Source organism: Styela clava, chromosome 2 (assembly GCF_964204865.1).
Source record: "Styela clava chromosome 2, kaStyClav1.hap1.2, whole genome shotgun sequence".
NCBI classification, from domain to species: domain Eukaryota; kingdom Metazoa; phylum Chordata; class Ascidiacea; order Stolidobranchia; family Styelidae; genus Styela; species Styela clava.
Window position 1 is genome coordinate 22,475,804 of NC_135251.1, and position 23,131 is coordinate 22,498,934.

Below are 23,131 nucleotides of genomic sequence, written 5' to 3' on the forward strand. Positions count from 1 at the left end.
GGCAATCCTGTGCCAAAGTTTTCGTTTGTCGCTATCTTGGGGTGACAAATATGTGATGCGATAAGTTGCTATGTGTTGAATTTTGTTTCATTTGATGATCAATCACTTATATCAGTTACCTCGATCGACGAGTTCTTGTTTATCCAGAATATATTCTTTCTACAGAAGTGCGTGAATCGACTGATATAGATAAATTTAAATTGAAAATTTGAATTGAAAGCGTATCGACTCAAATGTTCATTCTATGCAAAAAGTGATCATATTTTTAAATATAGCCAAGCATGACAGACATTAAAATATGACCATTGTTTAAAATAACATTCGCCTGGCTGTTTTCAACGGTTCCTTTCAATTTTGCTCGCATTGTTATTTGTGTACACAGTTCCGATGGAATTTAACAGTTCAAAAACACGAAATTGATTTTCGAAAATTCAAGTAAGGATGAGAGACAATTGGCCACAACGATGAGAAAGACGATGAGCCACAAAAACAAGATAGTTCATTTTGCGCTGTGTGGTCGGCGCGACGTTACCCCCTGCCTGAATGCATCAATATATTCATCTCATGCTCCAATATTGTGTTAGGACAACTATTTTCCAATTGTTTTGCTGTGTTTGCTAAATTGATTTCACTTTGATATTACGACAGTACTATTTTCTGTTACATTCTCTTATAGTCTGCACGGATTTGTGTATGCGTCCTAAAAATCCAATATTAGCAATCCAGTCTCGTATTTATTACTTCATAGCATCAGTTCACCTCACTTCACGATTTAAGTTTGAAGGAATAAATTCTGTCGTACTAAACCGTGCGGAACACCAACCATTTGGTTGCTTTGACATATACGAACAGATTTATGACGCTATATCTGGGAAAGATTACATTTTGTTGATACTGTTGGCTGACGCCTTCTATATACGTGTTTGGAATTTTAAAAAATGGTTAACATACGACGGGGGGAAAAGTTACTCGTAAGGTGCGTCATTTTATGTGGTATAATGCTTTATCCAGTCATTAAAGAATATTTAGAACTTGATTAGTCAAGTTGAAATTAGTAAAATATAACGTTTTATGTTTTGAGAAGTTTGTTATAATCTACTATGTTTCAATAAAGATATCATCATGAGATTAGCAGCAGAATCTTAGTAGAAAGTATGGAATATACAGCTGAGTTCTGATTTGACCGAGCAGGAGATGTAACAATTTGACAGGAGTTGGAACTCTAGTATAATAACCATTAACCATTTTCATATTGCGAATTTTGCAGGATTGTTCTCTCTCGGCTACACTAATTTTATTATTGACCAGTTAACTAGCGACTATTCTTTCTTTGACAGAATTTAAGAGTAATTAAACGATATAAATTGTGTTAGTTTTGACATAAGATCCAGTAATATGGTCTCCACATTCACCTCCAATAGAAGAGCAATTTTCTTTGTTCTCTTTTTAATGATATCGTTTACAGTATATGTCACAAGATTCTTGGGATACAAGTGAATGAAAGGAATAAATTTGACTGATTTTACTGTCACTACCAACAACGACGAAATGTATTTTACCACTATAAACTGACTAAATTGCTTGAAATTTGATCCACCCATTGTTTTGAAATTTTTAATACACATGAATATTTTTAAAATATGAACGATCTAATTTAGTTGTAGCGTCCACCACACGAACGAGTGTAATTCCGTCGGTGCTCCTTCGGTCGTACCAATTGCATTTACGTCTCCAAAACGTACCATATATTCAGTATCACTCAAAAACACTAAATGCTGAATATTGCTTTGGACGTACAGAATTCGAATGCAAAAATGGTAGACAAAGAAAGACTAGTAGCAACTGGGCCAATTGTAGAGGAGCATTTTATCTCTAAAATTTCTCCAAAAAGTCTAATTTTACGATTGTTTGAACTGGCTTAAATCGTCACAAAGTTAAAAAAAACGTTTAAAAAGTTGTTTTGGTTATCAAATTTAGTGTTTAATACATTTCAATTTACAATTATGAGAATTTAATATTGTCAAACCAGTCAATGAATCATATGATCAGAACGACTGGCTTCATTTGCTACCTTTAGTTAAAATTAAATATTCAACAAATATATTTTACAAACTAAGAATCAACTTTCAAAATATGGAGAAGGATGCTGTACAAACGATGCAAAAGCATTTTAAAGATTACTGGACATCAATTTCTTTTACCACATTAAAAAACGCGACAGAAGAAGGGGAAAAAGATGCATCGGTACTTCAGGACGTGTACAAGTAAGATTTCTCATCAAACGACATTATTCAAGCCTCGCTTTTAGAATACATAATTTGTTTCAAAATTATTTCATCTTTTTCTTTTCTATATTAAAGGCTTATGAAATAATAGACACTTGATATGGGAATAGGAAATATGTGTTTTCATAAACAAAAGTGATGTGTTAATAGTTTCAATCTACATTCGGAAGCGAGCCCAAGGGGGCTTTGATCGATCGTCTCTTATATTGGGATCTATTATGACGTAAAAAAGGCGTGAACAAAATATTTTTACTCTGTTAATTATGTCATTACCACTGAATTGTCTGAGCTAATTTTGAGTTAAATAACTAAAGTCGTCACAGCATATACCAGCACGGTGACGAATCCAATCAATCAGCGTAATCTTACCAGGTTAAATTAAAGATTACATCGACAATGATATATTTATACACAGTCTAAATAATAGTTTTGTTTATGATACCAAAAATCCTTTTCTCAATTACCAAATAAAATGCAACTGTTGCTTAGATTTTTCATAACATTCATGCCAAAACCCTTAATAAACATAAATTTCAAATATCATAACTTCCGCGATATACACAAGATGTCGAAATCACAAAGATTTATAAACTTTGGCGATTAGGTCAACCATATCACATGTAATTAACTGAATTCTAGGTAATTTTTCACTTGTGGCATCGTCAGTATTCTTGCCTTATGCCTCTTTTATGAGAAAACACACATCAGGCCGGTCGTAGATTTCATTTTTTACGACCGTAAGTTGTGCACCTAGGGCCTAGAACAGGGGTCGGCAACCTTTTGTCGCTCGCGGGCAAAAATTAAGGGTTGCAAGGCATTGGCGGGCCGCACATATTTTTAGAAAGTTGAAAACCGAACGGATGATACTTTTATAATAAAAATCAAGCAGTGATACACCTCTCGAATAGAATATAGATTTGTTCCCTCATGGCAGCTCATAGAAGATCATTTGAATATTTTCAGCGCCATTGAACCCTTTGCACTTAACATCATGTTTCTGCGTTTTGTTGCCATTTGTCTAATTATAATTATTGGACACGTAGTGGACATAACGATCATTTCAATATTATGTTGTTGTTGTTTTTTGTCATCAGTATCAAAAATCGCTTTTCTCTTCAAATACAGGACCAATTGCATTGAAATTTTCAATGATTAAAGATGGAGTTTTTCTCCAGAAGGCTATTAATTTTATTTTTTTTCAAACTTTCTGTGAATCCCATGAGATTTAATATTTCATCAAAAATTTCGTTGTATTACTTTTTAATCATGAGAACGCGATTTTTAATCCGCCAAGCGTGACGGCCAATTCCAGAAAGTCTTTCTCAAAAAATCGGAAGATTTTTGAGCTTACCGGTACCCGTAATGTTGTGAACTATTGCTCCATGTATTTGTAGATTGCGGTATTCACTGTTATGATACCGTAGTAACTCGAATCAATTGGTATTTCAATTCACGTTGAAACGGAATCGTTACAGAACCTGGAAAGTCCGTGTACCTGAAAGTTTTCAAAATAAAACGGCCCCGCAACCTGCAAGATGTTTGATTCGTCTATTGATTTGAAACTTCTAAAGATGTAAATAGTTCTGAAATATGGAACCTTTAAGCGTCAACTACACGGACAAGTTGCAGGACGTGAAATTTCCAACGCTGACGAATGAGAAGTCAAATAACGAAAGGTACGTTTTCCAGGTATACAAGTTCTGTACGACTTCATTTTCACCATGTTCATCACATCACATTAAGCTGGAGTTTTGAAATAAAATAACATCATTAATAATAATAATGCTCAAGATGTATCATGTATATATAATTGTTTTCAATTTTTTGTCCTCGAACCTTACAATAAAATGTACGGATTGGCACTGTAAAACGCTATATATTGGATACGGCAATTGTAAGGAATATAAGAATGGTTGGTAATGTTTGGTGAAAGTACGGTCAGTTGTAGTCGACCCATTTTTATCTGTAAAAATCTCATACAGATGTGTTCGAACGGGCTTAATATTCATACATAGTTTTAAATAAAAAAAACTTTCAAGTTTAGAAATGCTGTTTATTGTTTAATACTATTATATTTTTTATATTGATAGTTTGATAATTCCGTTATTTTTCAAGGCGATGCTCAGAATGATTGGTTTCATTCTGTCGCGTTTCATGTTTAGACAATTCATCAATTTTTTATACTTGAAAATATTAATTAAGAATCAAAATTCGAAATTTGAAAAAGAATGCTGTACAAAACATGCGAAAACGATTCAAAGAGTACTGGAAATCAATTTCTTCTATCATATTAAAAAACCCGACTGAAGAAGGGAAAAAAGATGCATTGGCACTTCAGGATGGTTTCAAGTAAGATTTCCATTCAAACAATATTAATCGTCTTTAAATATAAACGATAATAATTTTAATACGATAATAACGTCAACCCCAATGACTTAATTTAAATGCATTCGAAAACTTGCTGAACAAAGTTATAAAAACACTTAAAATCAAAGTTGTTTATTCAGGTAAATGATTCTGGCGTGTTTTTACTTATACTTTACACGTTAATTCCACACATTCACACATCAGATGTACGCAATAATTGTATATTTGTTTGAAATTATCCCAGCTCGACTTATCGGTAGGCTCACATCCCTAAGTTTATGCTAGTCAAGAATTTTGCTATAATACGAAATACTCATGAGAAACGCAATTTTAACTAAAAAATAAACTTCAAATTGATTTGATTTCAATAATCTACATTGTTAATAGAGTTTTGGACATTCGATATGAAGAAATAGGAAACTTTTTTGACGATAAAATTGAAGTAAATAACGTCTACTTCAACGGAACTGTGAGTGTCATGATTTTACTTGAATATTCAGTATAGGCTACTATATTTGTGTATTGAGCAAAAATATTTTCAATTCGTTTTATAAATAGTTAGACTGGGTTGTTAATCCTAATCAAATATTGCTTTTTTATCGATTCTGTGTTGGATTACTGAAAACTTTATTGCCAAACAACTCTCAAAAACGAAACGTTTGCTAATATGGTAAAAAAAGTCGCGCAGCCAAAGCTATTGCGCCTGAATAGCAATATAAAAAACGGTACAAAATTATCAATGCACCTACACACACACAATTATAAACATGCTAATTACTTATTGCAATTCTGTTCTAGCACTACTATTATTTATTTGCTATTTTGCACGCAATCTCTTGGACGCCTTTTGCAAACAGTATAATTTCGTGCTTCAATGTATTCGGCCGAGTCATAAATATTAGAAAGAATTCTAATGTAATTGAATATGATAGATGACAACTCAATTGACAGTTTTTAGTGAAATATTCTCCAAATTGAGCCTTAACCATTCGACAACATTTGCGATCAAAATAACAGTCAGCGAGCTAGCTTAACTGAAAACAATAGAATGAGTAATAGACAGGTGCCATTGGCGCCACAATATGCTATATACATGACTATGTGCGTGAATATCTACCAACTTCTCTTTTTTGGGACAGCATTCAACATTTCGTTGTTTGCTAAAAAATCCCCTATTGATTATAACAATTCGTCCACAGTCAAATCAGTTTCCAGTTCATAATTAGGGTTTATGACGTAATTTAGAGTGTCCAACATTCTTGGGGATAAGAGTTCGTTGAAGTGTGATATTTGTTCCGGCCGCGGCAGTGAGGATAACCTTATCACTCTTGCCATGATAACTCCCAATCCCAATTTTGCTTTATTAGGTGGTGAACATGTAGTGGCCCTTTTACCTGAAAAGAGCGCTTACTAGATCTTTATGATCCTTTTCCATGCGCTGTACCATATCGGTGTGACGTTCCTCAATTACGCGCAGTTTCTCATGGGTTTCCTCGTTGGCATCTCTTATGGCATTGAGATATGAGATATTGCTGCTCTCTTTTTTATGTTGCTTCTATGTCAAGTTCCAATTGGTCAAGGCAGAAGATTCAGCCTTTTTTGCCATTGTCTAGTACAGGGGTGTGCAAACTGAGGCGCGCAAAGAGAAATTGTGCGGCCCGCGGAGAATTGCCAATTTGGAATGGTGTGCATGCGAAACAATTGTTTTCAGTTTAGTTTATCTGGTACGTGCGAGTAATCTAATCTTTTTGCGTCGCAAAGCATATACCAGTAGCCAGTCATATTAGGGAATTTATCTCGTTGCAAAATACACAATGTTATGAAGACGTGTTTCTCACTGAGTTTGAAGTCGGGTGTAGAAATTTAGGCGTTTTAACTCAACATTTCTGAACCCCTAACATTGCCGTGGAATCAACAACAAAAAGAAACAATAGTTTGTGCTTGCAACTATCCAGTAGAACTCTACCTACGAAATTAATTCGTCTCGGAAGCCCCTTCGCAGTTAAAAAATTCCGTAGGGGACACATTTTACAAGTAAATGTCTTAATTCCTTCTAGGCTCCACACAAAAAGTTGACCGTTGAGAGAAAACGTAATTTACGAAAATGAGCACACACACATGAAATTCAAAATATTTTGTTTGTTCTTTCATCGTATCATCGTCTTCTCACTGAATTCCGCTAAGAACACATTGTACGTATCCGCGGGAAACAAATGAGCCAATGGAATGGCAGATAATTTTTTGCCGCGCTGCACGCGGCTGCCTTCGGTTACGATAAAAATGAAATAATTGAAAAATGTTTTAAATCAAAATATGGACGGCGGGGCTAGGATATGTGCGCCATATTCGACATCCGTATAAACACGAAAATCATATTCGAAGGTTGCGATTTCAAATTAGACATTTCTTCTTCAAGCACTGCATAAGATTAACCTAATTAACAAATATCACTACAAGCGTTTTTTAAGTTTTCGGTTTTCGGACTTTCGTATGTAGAAAATCTTACGTTAGCCGGAGCAGTATTTTTACCAAAAGAATTTTCGTATATTAGATTTTTCGTATCCAGGGCATTTTGTAGGTAAGGTTTACAGGTGCGCCCCGCGGCTTCACCCATTTATCTGTATCTGGCCCTCCTGTAATGAAGGTTGCACACTCCTGCTAGTAGATCACCCTGCTGGCGGCAGACTGAAGTTGAGAATTTTCCCATTTAGTACTGTTTAGAGTTTAGAAATCAGCCGCCGACAACGCCATGTTATGTCTTGACAAGGCAAGGGGACGATTGTTCGAAGTAACAATAGTCAGCGAGCTAGCTTAACTGAAAACACTAGAATGAGTAATAGAAAGGAAAATCCCTTGACGTCACAATATGCTATATACATGACTATGTGCATATCTATCAATGCACAGTTGGGAAGGAAGAATAAAATTCAAAATGGGCTAAGGGAGGAATTCATCGAAAAAGTTTGAGAACCATTATATATCCCATAATTTGAAACCTGGATACTGAATTGGCTACCAAATATCACTAATTCGGTAGAAATTATCTGAAGCCAGCTTACTAAAAATACAAATGGTTTGATATCAACTTGTGCTATCGATTGGGTTTCTACAAGACCAACTACTTTTCCGTTTTCTATGCCTTTGCGTCGGTGGATCCGTATGCATATAATGCAAGGATGCTGTAGCAAGAGTGAAGATAACTATCCTGAGTAATTCAATAAATAGTCTTGCTGCACACTAACACAAATATATTTCTGTAACGTTTCGTCTGTTCAAGGTCAGACTTCCTCAGACATTCATATTTCAACTAAAGCAAGAACAGCAATTATACAATGGATGCCATGGCAACAAAACAATATCATAACAATGGGAGTTAACGAACCCATGCAGGTGGTGATTGTAAAATTAATTAACAACAATAAGTTTAAATATTTAAAACTAAAAAACACATGAAAGTTTCATGCACATTCATAAAATGGGTGCCATGTCAACATAACAAAATCACAAAAATGGGATTTGAAAAATCAATAAATTGGTGATTGTATTTTAATCAACTTCGATTACAATTCAATTCAATTCAATTCGTTTATTACTCCAGACCGCTGTGGTCCATATAAAAACAACACAACAAATAAACACAAGCAAAACAAAAATAACGCAATAAATACATAAAATAACTGATATGACAATCAGATTCACAGTAGTAAGTCTCAAAAAAGAGTTATAATATAGCAATTTAAGAGACCAAAAGTGAGGTATAGAATCTAAGGTAGCCCGTAACAAACAGTATCTGCGAATCAAATAATGATTGTAATAAAATGTTATTGGAGTTCCTGCATCTCGTCATGAACAACCACAGATTTTTTTCTATGGAGTGCTTCGAAAGAGGGAATGTTCCCAGATACCATTTTGTGACGGACACTCTCAGATCTAGAGACACAGTGAATTACGCGATAAGCATTATTATATGAAATTTTAACTTTTTTATAATTATAATTATTGAAAAACAACCAGAGCTGGCAGTTATAAATGCTACAACAATACGTCCTAAACAAAAGATTTTTCACAGTAGTGGAACAATTGACAAATTTTTTCAAAATTGTATGGGCTATAAAATAAATTGATTTATACTGACATTTCAAGTCAAGGTCATCTCTAAGATCACTGGATAGGAAAACAGCAAGATATTTAGTGGACGAAACATAAGTCAATACAGAATTACAAAGTTTGATATCAGGCAAATTATTCAGCCTAAACTTTTTATTCTGGATACACATACAAACAGATTTTTTCGAGTTGTACAAGATGTCATGTTCAATAGAGTATTTATCGCATATGTTAAGTAAACGTTGAAGACCTTTGGCTGAAGGTGAAATGCAACACATGTCATCAGCATAAAAAATATGATTGATAATATTGTTATTTGCTACACATCCAATGGTCTCTCGATTCAACTTAACAGAAATGTCATCCATGTAAACAGCATATAAATATGGACTTAATATACTACCTTGCTGGGTAGCATTATGGACAGAGAAAGGATCTGACACACTGCTACCCCATCTAACAAACATGGATTGATTACGATACATGTGTACAATCAGCGACAAAAATATTTTGGGGATTCTTCTGTTAATTAATTTACGAAATAGAGTCCAGTGATTAACTTTATCAAAAGCTTTAGTGGCATCCAAAAAAGCTATGTAAACTGGTGATGATTTTTGGGAATAATAAGTAGCTAGCTGCTTTATTGTAAAAATGCACATGTCAGTCCCGTGACCAGGCTTGAAACCAAACTGGTTGTGAGATGTAGTTAAGTAAGACCCAATGTTATTTAAAATGTGTTTTTCAAAAATCTTAGATAAGACAGAGGCCACTGCAATAGGCCTGTAGTTACTTGCACTACAAATGTCACCATTTTTGTTCTTAATTATAGGCTGAATAGAACTTGAAAGGGAGGTTGCAGGAATATAACTATGGTTCATACATGTGTTAATATACAAACATAAAAGCACTGATAGAATTGGATGAGAATATGCCAAATGTTCCTTGGTTATCCCATCAGGACCAGGTGAACAACCAGATTTAAGAGAAGAAACAATATTTGCAAGCGCATCGACAGTGAGCAAGTAATTACTGAAACAGTTATCAACATCAGAATTCAAAAATCCTAACACAAAATTTTTATCATTTTCATTGGGAACACTATTAAAAATTTCTTCAAAGTGATTTTTTCATATATTAGTAATTTCATTCTGCCCAGTGGCACCCCCAACACTAGCTGGAAGTGGGCCGATATTGTCCTCTGAAATGATCCGCTTAGCGCGAGACCAGAATTGTTTGGGATGGTTACACAATAATGATTTGGCAATAGCATCACATTGATTCCTTGTTCGCTCTCTTTTACAAGCTCGAAACAATCGTTTGAAATGCAATTTTGTTGTAACATATGCATCAAAGATACAGCCATGGCGAGGATTGTTATGATAAACCAACTCAAGATATGCTTGTCGAGCAGCAACATAAGAGTCTCGGACCTCACTGTTCCATCCAGGAATAGGCTTAATGTGCTTATGTAACGATCTAACATGCACCATGTGAGACTGTGAACTAATAAGGGCAGAACAAATATCATGGTTAAATTGATTAATGCTTTCACGGTGAGACTGGCAATTGATATTATGACATCGAATAGCCCCAAAGGGAATTCTTATAGAACTTAAGTTTTTAAAAGTTGAGTCAGAATATTGGTTCAGCTGCGATGATGAAGCTGAGCTCCAGGAAACAAATTGCTTGACTGCATGGTCACTTTTTGTATCATACATGATAGGAATATGTGAAACAATGATTGACACAGATAAAGGTCTGTGATCTGAAATTATAATGTCTTGAATAACATCTATAGATTCAATAGAATTATGCATATTCACACTTGTAATACAATGGTCTAACCAACTAGTTGTTGCATGTGCATCACTAATGTATGTAAAGGAACCAGGCGGTAGAAGTTTCATATCGGATAAAATAAGACCATTTTCTGAACAAAAATCTTTCAGTAAATGACCAAAAGTATTTGAGTCGCTGGCATTAAAATCACCAATGATAACAATATTAGATATAGAAGAGTTTTCAATGATAGATTGCATTTTACAAAGTAGGGAGACAAACAAGTCTTCGTTTTCACTGCTGCAACATGGCATATAAACATTTAGAAATAAAATAGAGATTTCCTTATTTTGAAAAGGAATTCCCATCAGTCGATCATCTTTTATAGAATCAATTACAGAAATGAATGGATGCAGTGATTCATGCCATAAACAAGCCAGACCTCCAAATGGACGACCTGAGATTGGACTGCCATTGGCATAATATATGGGGGAAATAGCAGCACTACAGCTTCCGAGTCTGGGTTAAATAACAATTCGACACCGACTCAGAATCTGAAAGAACAAAACAGACACAATTATGGTGGCCCATCGTTGTCACGTGTAAAATTTAAAAAAAAAATGAAAAAATAAAATGAAAAAGCGAAAATAAAAAAATAGTTGTGAAAAAACATAAAAATAATTGAAAAAAAAGAAATAAAAAAAAATTGAAATTAAAAAAAAAATGAAAAATAAAACAAAAAAAAAAAAATTAAAATTAAAAAAAATAAAATAAAAAAAATTGGATAAAAAGAAAATAAAAAGGTTGACAACGATGGTCCGCCTCGTGGCCCATCGTTGTCACGCGTTTTTATTTTCGGAAAATTTGATGCTGCTTGGGACCAACGTTGTCAGGCTTAATCCTACACGCACAAATGTGTTTCCTGGGTTTCTAACTCACTACTGATTTTCATGAGCAATATCCAATAAATTCAACATGAAAATGTTCTATAAATTCTCCATGCTACAAGTTCAACCTCAAGCAATATATTTATAATAATGATAAGAGAATATAGAATTGGATACGAAAATTTGATTTTACGTGTAGAAGATAATTTAATTGGAAAATGCTGCTTAACTGCTCAGACACTCGTGCGATGCCGGTACGGTACCGTCTGACCGTACCGGTACCCATGCAATCACTCGTGAAAGAATGGGAGATACGGATAGTCTCGTAGAATATAGTCTACTGAAACACTCTCTGCGCCTGCCCCATACCGTACAGCCGTAACGTACCGATCCAGACAAATGATAAATCGCCCGTGCTCACCCATTTATTTCAATCCATACCTCGACTCACTATATTCTACTAGGATCGAGGTATGGATTGAAATAAATGGTTGAGCACGGGCGATTTATCATTTGTCTGGATCGGTACGTTACGGCTGTACGGTATGGGGCAGGCGCAGAGAGTGTTTCAGTAGTCTATATTCTACGAGACTATCCGTATCTCCCATTCTTTCATGAGTGATTGTATGGCTACCGGTACGGTCAGACGCAAAGCGACTATAACCGACTACCGGTATTTGGTAAGACGGTACCGGCATCGCGAGTGTCCAGACAACTGAGTAGTTAAGCAGCATTCTCCAATTAAATTACCTTATACACGTAAAAACAAATTTTCCGAATTTTCGTATTCAATTCTATATTCTCTTATCATTATTATAAATATATTACTTCTTGTTGAACTTGTAGCATGGAGAATTTATAGAACATTTTCATATTGAATATTGCTCAAGAAAATCAGTAGTGAGTTTGAAACTCAGGGAACACATTTGTGCGCGTAGGATTATGCCTGACAACGTTGGTCCCAAGCAGAAGCAAATTTTCTAAAAATAAAAACGCGTGACAACGATGGGCCACGAGGCGGACCATCGTTGTCAACCTTTCTATTTTCTTTTTATTCAATTTTTTTTTTTTTTAATTTTTTTTTTTTTTCAATTTTTTTTTTGTTGTTTTTTTTTCGTTTTTATTTATTTATTTTTTTTTAATTTTCATTTTTTTTTTAATTATTTTTATGTTTTTTTACAACATTTTTTTTAAAATCTGGTTTTTTATTCTTATTTTCAATTTTACGCGTGACAACGATGGGCCACCATACACAATTACACAGGATTTTAAATACGCATCCGGTTCCGAATTAAACGAAATTGGAGACTCTGTCTACGAATAGATTGTCCAGTAACCCAATTCTTGTGATTTGTTTATGACCTAATCAGCGTCGTTTTCTGTCTCGTACCCAGCCTTCCCTCTTGTGACTTGAAGAACATCGTTTCGCTGAACTCAATAAATCCTTATTTTATTTCCAGTTAACCGAATTCTACATTATCTCAAACCTTCTTTCTGATCTGAAATACTACTGGTTGCATATATCATCGGTAATTAAAAGATTAGGTCTTTCAAGCGACATGCAAGAATTTGTGAACAATGGATACATGTGAGTTTACAATATTTTGTACTTTGCACAGGTCTTACCACCTGAATGGGATTTAAAAAGTGAATAAAATTTTATTATTTAACATGAGGAAAAAATAAATCCTTTTCGCTATTCCCGGTTTAGATTGAGTAATTTGTATTAATTTTCTGCTTGCTATGCAATGTATATGTTATAAATGGAATTACATTCAGTGAATTGGTCTAGTCAATAAAATAAAAATATTTCCGAGTATTTTGATGTAGATTAAAATTGATGCCAGTTAAAAGATCTTTTTAAATAATATTTTATCTAGAAAATCAAAAAAAGAACTTAAAAACCTGATTGAAGAATCTGAAACGATCGCCCGTAAAAATATGTATGACTTGCAGATGTACGTTCAAAAAAGAATAAACGAGCTGCAGGTAATTGAATAACTAATAATAATAAATCATTTACCTAATAATTGGGTTTTTGTTAATAACTGGAACAATTTCTTTGAATTTCCAGTGGTTAAAGATTATATTTTTCGCTAGAAGGTGCGCGTTCGCGATCTGGTGGCCAGGCGAAGTCGTGAACCATTTAAATAACTATGGTACAGGTAGACTACTGTGACAGATTGTTTTTCGTATCCATATATATGAGCATCGCATCGCTGTCTATGTCGATTGTTAGTTCATTAACTTTGGGTACAAATTAACCCAATAGTCTCCATATATATTGAAGATATATTTGGAAAAACAATCTTTGGAAACAGGAATTCAACAAAACGACCCATATTTTCAGTCCGTGTTCAAAAATCGTATGTTGCTTCACCGTTGTCTGCTTCTCACAGCTTAATATCTCTGAGGCAAGATCTTATTCTGGCAAGATCTTATCTATCAGAGGTTAAATAACGATCAATGCGAAGCACTAACATTGAGAACAAACAGGACTCCAATTAGTTTTTTGATAAACAACAGCGTGACAGCGTCAAACATTCCTTCCTCTCTCACAAGACAGCGAAACTGAATGCTTGAGTGCTACAAATATGGGCTAAATGTTTATGTAGCTTACTCATACAGACTGGGAGTAATCATTAAGACGTAAATGTGTTTCAGTATTTTTGTTAGGGGTAAAAAATAGTCCTATTGGTGAATGTTTTCCACCATTGGGTTGGGTCTGAATCGGTTGTTTTGTAGTAATTATATCTGAAAATTTATTGCGAGTATTAAATCTTTGCTATTCTGAAGAACAACTAACCGGATTGCAGGACAATGTGCTTGTATCCATTGTGGTGACTGGTAACCGCCGATCGGAGTCTGTTGTAAGAGAAACTGGCGGTTAATGGTAATGGCAAACAGGCATGATAGCAGAAGTTTTCCTGTCATTAGGATCTCTTTGACGCCTCGTATCTTTATCTGGTCAAAATGATTGATTATTTTCAGCTCTAAAATATTTAACCGCTTTAGGTATTTTTATTATACTGAATAGTCACAGACAAGTAAAACCCAACATATTGTTTGTCAACTGCTGTCAGTTGTAACATACACTTAGATGTGAAGACAGCTATGACTCTTATTCAACTGTTCAGATTTCAGAGTTGGACTAAATCTTGCTGAACATCAGAGGTGACTTACACGGCAGTTACACAACAATGGCTAGTTCGATTACGTTGTTGATATTCATCTCAAGATTGTTACGGCTCCAAGTTTTTACGCTCGTGTGTCAACCATCACGTTACGCGCTCCAGTATTGTACCAATTCGCAGGATTCTCTCCCATAAGGATCAAAATTCATCCATAATTATCCGCAGTCTATTATGGCTGACAAAAGCCTATACGTCCAATATTTGTTTACTACTTAAGGTTGTTTCGATTAACACCGCATATGTGTGTATGTTTTCTCTGTTTAGAATCCAAACAATTGCAACGGTACATCAGTTTATGTATGTAATATGGTAAATGGAGCTGGATTTGGCAGCGAGTTGCACAGCATACTCAAATGTTTTCTACCGGCGTTTAAACAACAAAGAACATTGATTTATTATATTAAAGGATGGAAATATGATCCCGAAGGATTGAAGAATCTCTTTGCCCCACTCAGTGATTGTGACGAAACACAATATACAAGTATTACAACTATTGTGAATACTACCACGTTAAATCAAGTTTTATGATAATACATCTTAATTTTTAAAATTAATTTGACATTTTTTCGAAAAATGCAGTTTGAGAAATCACCGGGTCTCTCTTTATTCGTGTTACAGTTAAATTAGCTATGTCTAAACAAGTCTGACAATATGATATATGTCATTGCTAGTGTGCAACAATACACTTGAATGATTTGTATCAGCATAGAATTAGGTTGAATTTTTCTATACAGAATATATCTTTTTGTGAACACTATACCTTGAAATTATTTTCAAATTTCCATTCGTTTTCAGGTCTGAGTAACTCACAAATTGTGAATGGCAATGCCGTTTATCCAACTGGATACGACTTTATATCAATTCCAGAGGAAATATCTCAATTTATTATTCGAAATCATGCGGATCCATTTGCCTGGTGGATCGCGCAATTCATTGGATATGCGATGAGAATAAGGCCTTACATTGTGAATCAACTTAACATCACCGCTCAGAAAATAAACTTTACTAAACCCATAGCCGGGTAAGTGAATGATAAACTATGCTAAATTATTGTTGTTTTTGTTGTTGTAAAATTTTTTTCCTTAAAACCTAATATACCAAAATTGCCAGTACTTAGAGATAGATGGTAAATAAATGGGATGTCACCGTATATCTAATTCGTAGACCGTCTCTGTCTTGCAAGTCACCCGTTCACCATTCAGCGTCAACGCCCACGTGAATGAAGATACTTTAGAAAATCTCAATTTCATTTTATTCGTAGATTTTCACAACACACAGAATACAGAACTTAACATTCTCCAGCATAGACTAGTATTTTAGTTACATTGAAAGGAGCGGATGAAGATTTAGGATTCGTGGCCTCCACGAAAGAGAAATTTTCACCAACATGCATTTCTGCTGATTTAAGAGATCATGGTATCTATGGTAGATTACAGAAGTGGGAGACATTTCTCAATTTGCTCCACCTGAAACATATGACCTCCTGATACCATTTCTTGAACACTTGGTTGGAAGTTTACTAAAGTTGAGATAGTCATTTGACCTCCGTGTCCATTTATTTGAGCATTACCTTATTCTGTTGTGGCCTCAATTTCGAGTAAAGTCAACTAACAGCATACATAACCCTAATTTCCCATCCTCTAACACTGAAATGTAGTATACAATATTAAATTTCCTAATTAGAATAACTTTCACAGATATTGATCATAAAAGTTAAACTACTAACATGTTAATTTCTCATTTCAATCCATTTTTTTCAGAGTTCATATTCGTCGTGGAGACAAAATAAAATGGGAGGCAAAGAAACACGAAGTAGAAGAATATATGTTTTTTATAAAAAATTGGTTCGACGAACAAAATATAGAACAAAGAACTGTATATGTAGCAACTGATGACGATGGAGTTCATCAGGAATTGAAAACGAAGTAAGAAATTTCATGATATGAACACTTTCTCGACCACAGCTCTGATTGAGGCTGCAAAGAATTAAAGACAATTTGGTTTTTTAGCTCTAGATGTCTCAATAGTTTGTCCCGTATAACTAAGTTATGATATACATATATAATGAAATTTTTCTCTTTTATATTAATAAGATATCCTTCATACAAATTCATCACAACCCCAACTGACACTATGCAAAAAGGACTTTGTGCTCTTCAGGGAATAGTCAAGGACATATATCTACTTTCACAATGCGATTTTGTGGCATGCCCCGGTTCTTCCAATGTAAGTAACTGAAATGATAATCAACTAATTTTTTCCTATTTTTTTTCACAAGAATAAAAATATACAGTTTCATTATAATTGTAACGTTTTCATAAAATAAATTCAATCATGGAAATAATGAATTTGCATTCAAATTCAAATTGCCATGCATGAACTATTTGCTAATTTGATCATAAAAACATGTTGTCTTTTCCTATATATAACATCATGAAAATAGCAATGAAATAAATCTTACTTCTGTTCATTATTTAGATATGCCACCTCGTTTACGAATTATTCAGCTTTCATCATCACGACGCATCTACCAGGTGGCAATCAATAGACCATATGTATTATTTGAATGATGCAATATTTCCATACGTTGCAATATCTGACCATTCGGCGAGGAAAGATAGAAGTGAGATAAATTTTAGAAAGGGTGATATTATTAAAGTGACTCATGGTTGTCCCACAGATGGGTTCATAAATAGCGAGAATACCAACAGTCGCGAAAAAGGAAGAGTTCCATTGTATAAACTAAGATCGAAGCCATCGATTGATAGTTTTCCGATTCTCCATAGACCTTCATAGTACCCCGTCGAAATAACGCAAAGTTAGTCCAGTTGAAGAAACAAAAATTTACAATATTGGAAAATGTGTTTTGCAGTGGGAAGACGACTATTCTTTGTCTTGATTATTAAATTATTACGCATCCAACAAAATATCTATGCTTTTCATATTTTGAACTTGAATCAAATATCTTTCTGTTTTAAATTTCAGAAATAAAATACTAATTTGATATTGACCATAAAAATACTGTTATACATATAAATGTCTGTATAGTAACTTTCCTCAAAAGGTAATGTTTTCTACAATAGGATGTAACGACCCATTATTGACTCTCCTGATTTTTCGTGTCGGCGTGAATCATAATGGAGCAAGTGCGCAATTTGTCAAGCGCTGGCTTCGCTGATTCTATGGGTGAGAGAGATTAGACAATATAGATCTACCAGTATTGTGCATTTCACTTCAAAACAGTAATTCAATTTATGCATTTACGAAAGCTAACTGCAGACTCGAGAACACTTGAAAATGAATATTTTTCATTGGTTACGAAACACTAAATACGATAAAAACCTTCTTTGATGTGTATCCCTCTACTTCACTAAGCATTCTCCTCGTAATAATTGCTTTTTTCAGAAAATGAATATTTTGGAGAAACTTTTCACGTCAAATACTTGTTGTAATTTAGTAATCCAAGCAGTGATTGCGCCAAAAAATGAGCAATTGCCAACTGCAATAGACCATAATTCTCCAATAAAACAACTTTAAAAAGACTTCAAATATTTAAAAATTCATGAGGTATTAAGATTTCTGCCGACGATATCCTGAAATCGGTAGTTTCCTGCTAATCTAACTCGACTGACCGCGAAGTGACGATATAGTTCCTCATTAAGTAAATTTGCCAAACATGCACTCAGAACGTATAATAATGTATTAAGTAAAGATTCATGACATATGGAATTAGGCATCAATCTGTAATCAATACGTATGTGGAATGACATATTATGAGCATAACTTTACAACGCCAAAGCATAATTACTTTGCAAAGCCATCTTCAAATTCAACAAAAAATTATTGGTAGTTAAATAAATCCTAAAATGCAGTGCGTACAAATATGAGGTAGTTTCAATATGATAAAATCATCATTATCACTATTAGCATCATCAAACAAAATTCACTAACTTGTACGGCTTTGAAATTCGAAATAAATTTATCTTAAATAAAAACTTATGATGTTGCAGATTACGTTACTGACGGAAAAGGTATGGTAATGCGTACAACTCAGAAATGAAATAATCTTTACTAATGATGAGAGACACGAACCGCAAAAGTTTTAACATAAATATTTACTTTATTCGTCGTTTTGACGAACGTAAAACGCTTGACTTTATTGTCACGTAATTCATGTCTGACAAATATGGTAATAGTTGAATGTGATCTGCGTAGTTTATCGTCCTGGAATCAGAACATGATTTAATTTAATTGATATTAAGTTTTATTTACTTCAGACATATGTTTTTGTTTGTGAAATTTTTTCAAGTACCGGGTGGCCACCATTCTTGTATAGATTTCGAACATGATATCCGGATGTTGTTCCTAATCGAAGGATGAATCAAAAATTAGCCCTTTGAAAAATGTTGCAATATTCATCATGAATATGGGAACGAATCACGATGAAAAGGCAACATTGTCATGCCCCGTATTGAATGTAGCTGGTTGATCGGACATTCTCTGCTTCTTTCCAAGTGTGCAGCGATAAATCAACATCTTCAGATGATAAAATGCAAATGTGATTGTGTGCAATATGATAGGCACCACAAATACATTCATAAGAAGAACTCCTGCCACTATGCCGGGGGAGTTGACAAAATCGAGAAATCCGTATATTTGGGAGTTTATTCCGGCAAAGTGTACGATAACTGTGTTGATTGCGTAGAACAATGCAAACAAGGCACTGTAAACAAACTGTATCCAACGTGTGGGAATAGAGACTACAAAAATATCTATCAGAAGCATTATCCCTTGCACACTATGTTTATGTTGGCCGATAGGCATTCTCAGTGTTTCTGCTGGGACATCCGGTGCCAGAAGTGCCCAGTACAGAACTGTGACGAAAATAACAAAATCAATTGCTTGTACCTGAAAGAACCAAGTAACTTTGTGGAAGAATCTCAGTCCAGCTGAAAAAAAAAACCAAAAGACGATCATACTAAAGCTCGATATACAACGTTGCAACAAGCTGTGATTAACTAAATATTTTAATTTACGGGACTTTTTAATAACGAAAGATAGAGATAAAGAGAGAACTTTAGGACGTGCCATCGCCTGACTAATTATAAAACAATCAGACTTTAAATTTACTTCAAATTAGTACTGTTTTAAAAAATAGTACTTCCTGATGGAACACGCATATACTACAGAATAAATTCATTTAAGATTGAATAGTGATATATTACTAAGTCAGCTATACTACAAACATTTTGTATCAGTACCTGGATTTTCTGTTTTATGTGACATGCCGGTATTTGGTGCTTCTTGATTTTCGACTTTATGGTCGTTTCGCGCAATTAGTCCATATAATGCAGTGATAAACGCGCATAAGAAATAAATGCCGGTAAAGAAAAAACTCCAATTACTTGCAGTGTAAGCAATGTCTTCTTTGGCAAACACCCAGCTTGCTATTAACCAGCCCCAGTGATAGAGCAGGGTGAAAGCACGATACAAAACAAAATATAATTTCTTCTTTGACCACTTAAAAGACGAAAATAGTTCATGTTTAAAATATCCATGCATAAATTTACTTTAAAAACTTATAAATGTAATTCTTAAATAACAAAAAGTACTGTCTTTGATACCAAACGCCATTAGCAATAAATTATGCCATGGTCAGTAGTATAAGTTCAGCCCAGAGGCATAGGCCATAGCAACAATATATGTATATACTTGAAATAACTTACTTGAAATTCGTAAAAATTGTTTTCGTTCGCGCTTTCGAATCGCAGATGCTTTGATTGAAACTCGTATCCACAGCTTGTAGCCATTTTAAAATGTAGAAAAATGCAAATTCCTGATTATATTTATTTTATTTGTTCTAAATATAAAATTTCTAGTTTTATAAGGTTTTAATATCGCACTGCCCTACTAGAAACACTGTAGCATATTCTTTAGCGCAAGGCAGATCCATAAGCTTGCTTATTTCAAGCGTTTGATTTTCATTTTCTAACCTAACACTGTAAAATTGACATACATTCTATTATTGTGATCAACCATGTTTGTTTATGCCATATTGCATAATATGCAATATTTCTGTACACGTGATTTGTAGTTTTCTCTTCTTTATCATATAATCACTCTACTTAGTTATAACTTAGTTGCAACGCTTAATTTTCTATGACATTTACTGAATTAAAATATTGTTGTTTTTGATTTCAAATTCATTGGAACGACTTGTCGACGAAACGCTTAACCTAAAGTTCTAAACTACGTAATCTCGATGAAGCGTCCAACTTTTTCTGCCTGTTTCAAATTATCTAAAATTTTATTTCGATTGTGTATTCAAAAACTCTCTTAGTCTCTCACTTCATTATGAAACTAGATTGTTTCGATGTTTTCTAAAGAAGTTAGTATTATTACCGTGACTCAGTTGTGACTAAAAAGTGATTAGTCTTTACGTTCACTATGATCGGACATGGACTCATAGTATAAAAATATAGTACACATACGCCAGAACACGTTTTACAATCAATTCCTCGAATATTACAGTAGGTATATGCAAACATGCAAGAATTTGAAGTAATATATACGCTTGCGGTCTCACTAAGTCTTTTTTCTCTAATACAGTCACGATGACTTTGGTCAAACGTGAACGCAATTTCAGACATAAAAAGTATTTTACAAGCGAATCAGTTGGCTCTTATATCGGCAAAACGTCACTCGTATCCAAAACGTTTTGAAAGTATACGACGTCGGACAACTTCCTGAATAAACATATCGAAATTAGTGAAATGACAGAGCATCTTGATTCTGTTGATTAAATCGAGAGTAGTTAAAAAATCTAGGTATGACGCAACATTAATCAATTCTCTAATGAAGTCTGCGTGCAATGCTTCAATGCCACGTCATGATCTGTATCATGATGATCATGTCGTGACTAAGACTTTTTATAGCCCACTTTGTAGCACGTTAATTATTATCGTGCAATGCATTCATGAGCTACTATTTCGAAACGTTCATGTCTAGATCGCTTTAAGATATTAAATATATATTTCAACTTTCAAGTTTATTAATACTGATCGCTGTTTTTATTCCAAATCATTTTTTAGAAAGCAGCTCATTTTTTCTTCTTGACTCAAATCAGACTATCTTTTCTAATTTGAACTACGTGACAGATATCGATCCTATATAAATTTGCTACAGTTTTCGAAACGTTGTTTTTTAAATTCGCAATGTGTAATAGTCAGTACCGGATTTATTATTAGGGAAGGTAGGCTGGAGCCTATGGGCCTCGTCGTCCAGTTTCGAACTATGTTTTTAAATCAATTTAGCATACTATCCAATCGCCTTGGATGACTAGCTTTCGTATCACGTAATTCATTTATGACATCATAGTATATTTTAACAAACCTTGAAAATATATTATGACATCATAATGAATTATTATTATGTCATTGTTGCTGATGTCTCCACGTAAGTTTTGATTTTTTCAATGTTAACTAATCTGAGCTCTGTATCTCGAATGTCGAAGGCTTGTATAGAATACCACATTTAAATTACCCCTCATTACTCCAAATTAGGCCGCAGGGTCTTTTCAAAAACTTTTATTCAACTATTTTTCAAGATAAGGCTAAGCTTGTTACCTCTGGGCATATTTTGGCTATTATTATAACAATGCAATGAAGTGTTATATATATATGGCATAATATATGTTTACTTTACGGCGCAATCGGAATATGAGAATAGCTATCCATAGATGGCGGCAAAGATAGATTACTGCTAACAAATCAATTTACTTTGGTCAGTGTTCATCTTCCAGCACATGTATTATAGAACAGCACCGTGAGATAAGGCCCATATCATGCTTACCAGTAAATGCAGGAGCTTTTGTCAAGAGAATTTTGTCACCATCTCAAAGGATTTGAGTTGGGTTTTTAGAGACTCGAAACGCGTCATGGAAAGTCGTATTTCTTTACCGTGCACGCCGATATTTGTTTGGTAAATGCATACTTCACTTGTTCCAATCAATTAATACGTCCACGCCAAATTCAAAAAAAGAATATCAAATATGCTTCCAATTGGCGTCCAAACTGCAAAGTGCAAACTCTTTCCCATTAACAAAATGTTGCGTCGGTGTATGCATTTTACAACTATTACAGTGTTTTCCGAACTTTCGAAACTTGTTTCCCCAAAATGTTTTATGACTTCATATTTGGTTGTGAACTCTCAATCATTTACAGTCAGTGTGCCGATTTTATGTCTAGAGTTTTTTTAAGAACCTTTTGTTACATATTATATGTGGAATTCACAACCTAATATCTGTTTTCGTGAACACAAAAAATTCTCCACTATAATTCCTTATCTCAGGTCTCAATATCTCTTAGTATTTCACCCTAATGTCTGTGTGAGTACGCCAGGGTTTGAGCAAATTTCCTTTAAAAATAGTACAATGCAACAAATAGAGTGATCGTGTCCCGCACTTTGGTCTGTTCGCAAATTTAGCAAATTCATTGTTGGTATTCAAGAACTG

At 34.2% G+C, this 23,131-nt stretch overlaps 2 protein-coding genes across 3 annotated transcripts; one reads left to right on the forward strand and one right to left on the reverse strand.

Moving 5' to 3' along the window:
• Positions 1–1,341: 1,341 nt before the first annotated feature.
• LOC144419919 (alpha-(1,6)-fucosyltransferase-like) lies at positions 1,342–17,541 on the forward strand. 2 transcript variants are annotated; one of them, XM_078110145.1, is made up of 11 exons: positions 1,342–2,264; positions 3,890–3,961; positions 4,488–4,634; positions 5,040–5,121; positions 12,886–13,013; positions 13,306–13,414; positions 14,884–15,100; positions 15,415–15,640; positions 16,380–16,544; positions 16,713–16,845; positions 17,098–17,541. In XM_078110145.1, exons 1-11 carry the CDS (start codon positions 2,134–2,136, stop codon positions 17,413–17,415), a joined length of 1,728 nt encoding a protein of 575 aa, XP_077966271.1. In that variant the 5' UTR covers positions 1,342–2,133; the 3' UTR covers positions 17,416–17,541. The 2 variants fall into 2 exon arrangements, with proteins under 2 accessions (XP_077966271.1, XP_077966272.1); XM_078110146.1 differs by having other exon boundaries at positions 2,127–2,264; positions 3,761–3,961.
• Positions 17,542–18,318: 777 nt separating this feature from the next.
• Positions 18,319–20,504, reverse strand: LOC144419920 (protein rolling stone-like). The gene is made up of 3 exons (XM_078110147.1): positions 20,346–20,504; positions 19,881–20,139; positions 18,319–19,568 (listed from the first exon to the last, which is right to left on the reverse strand). The coding sequence occupies exons 1-3, from the start codon at positions 20,427–20,429 to the stop codon at positions 19,057–19,059; spliced, it is 855 nt and encodes a 284-aa protein (XP_077966273.1). The 5' UTR covers positions 20,430–20,504; the 3' UTR covers positions 18,319–19,056.
• Between the last annotated feature and the right edge of the window lie 2,627 nt (positions 20,505–23,131).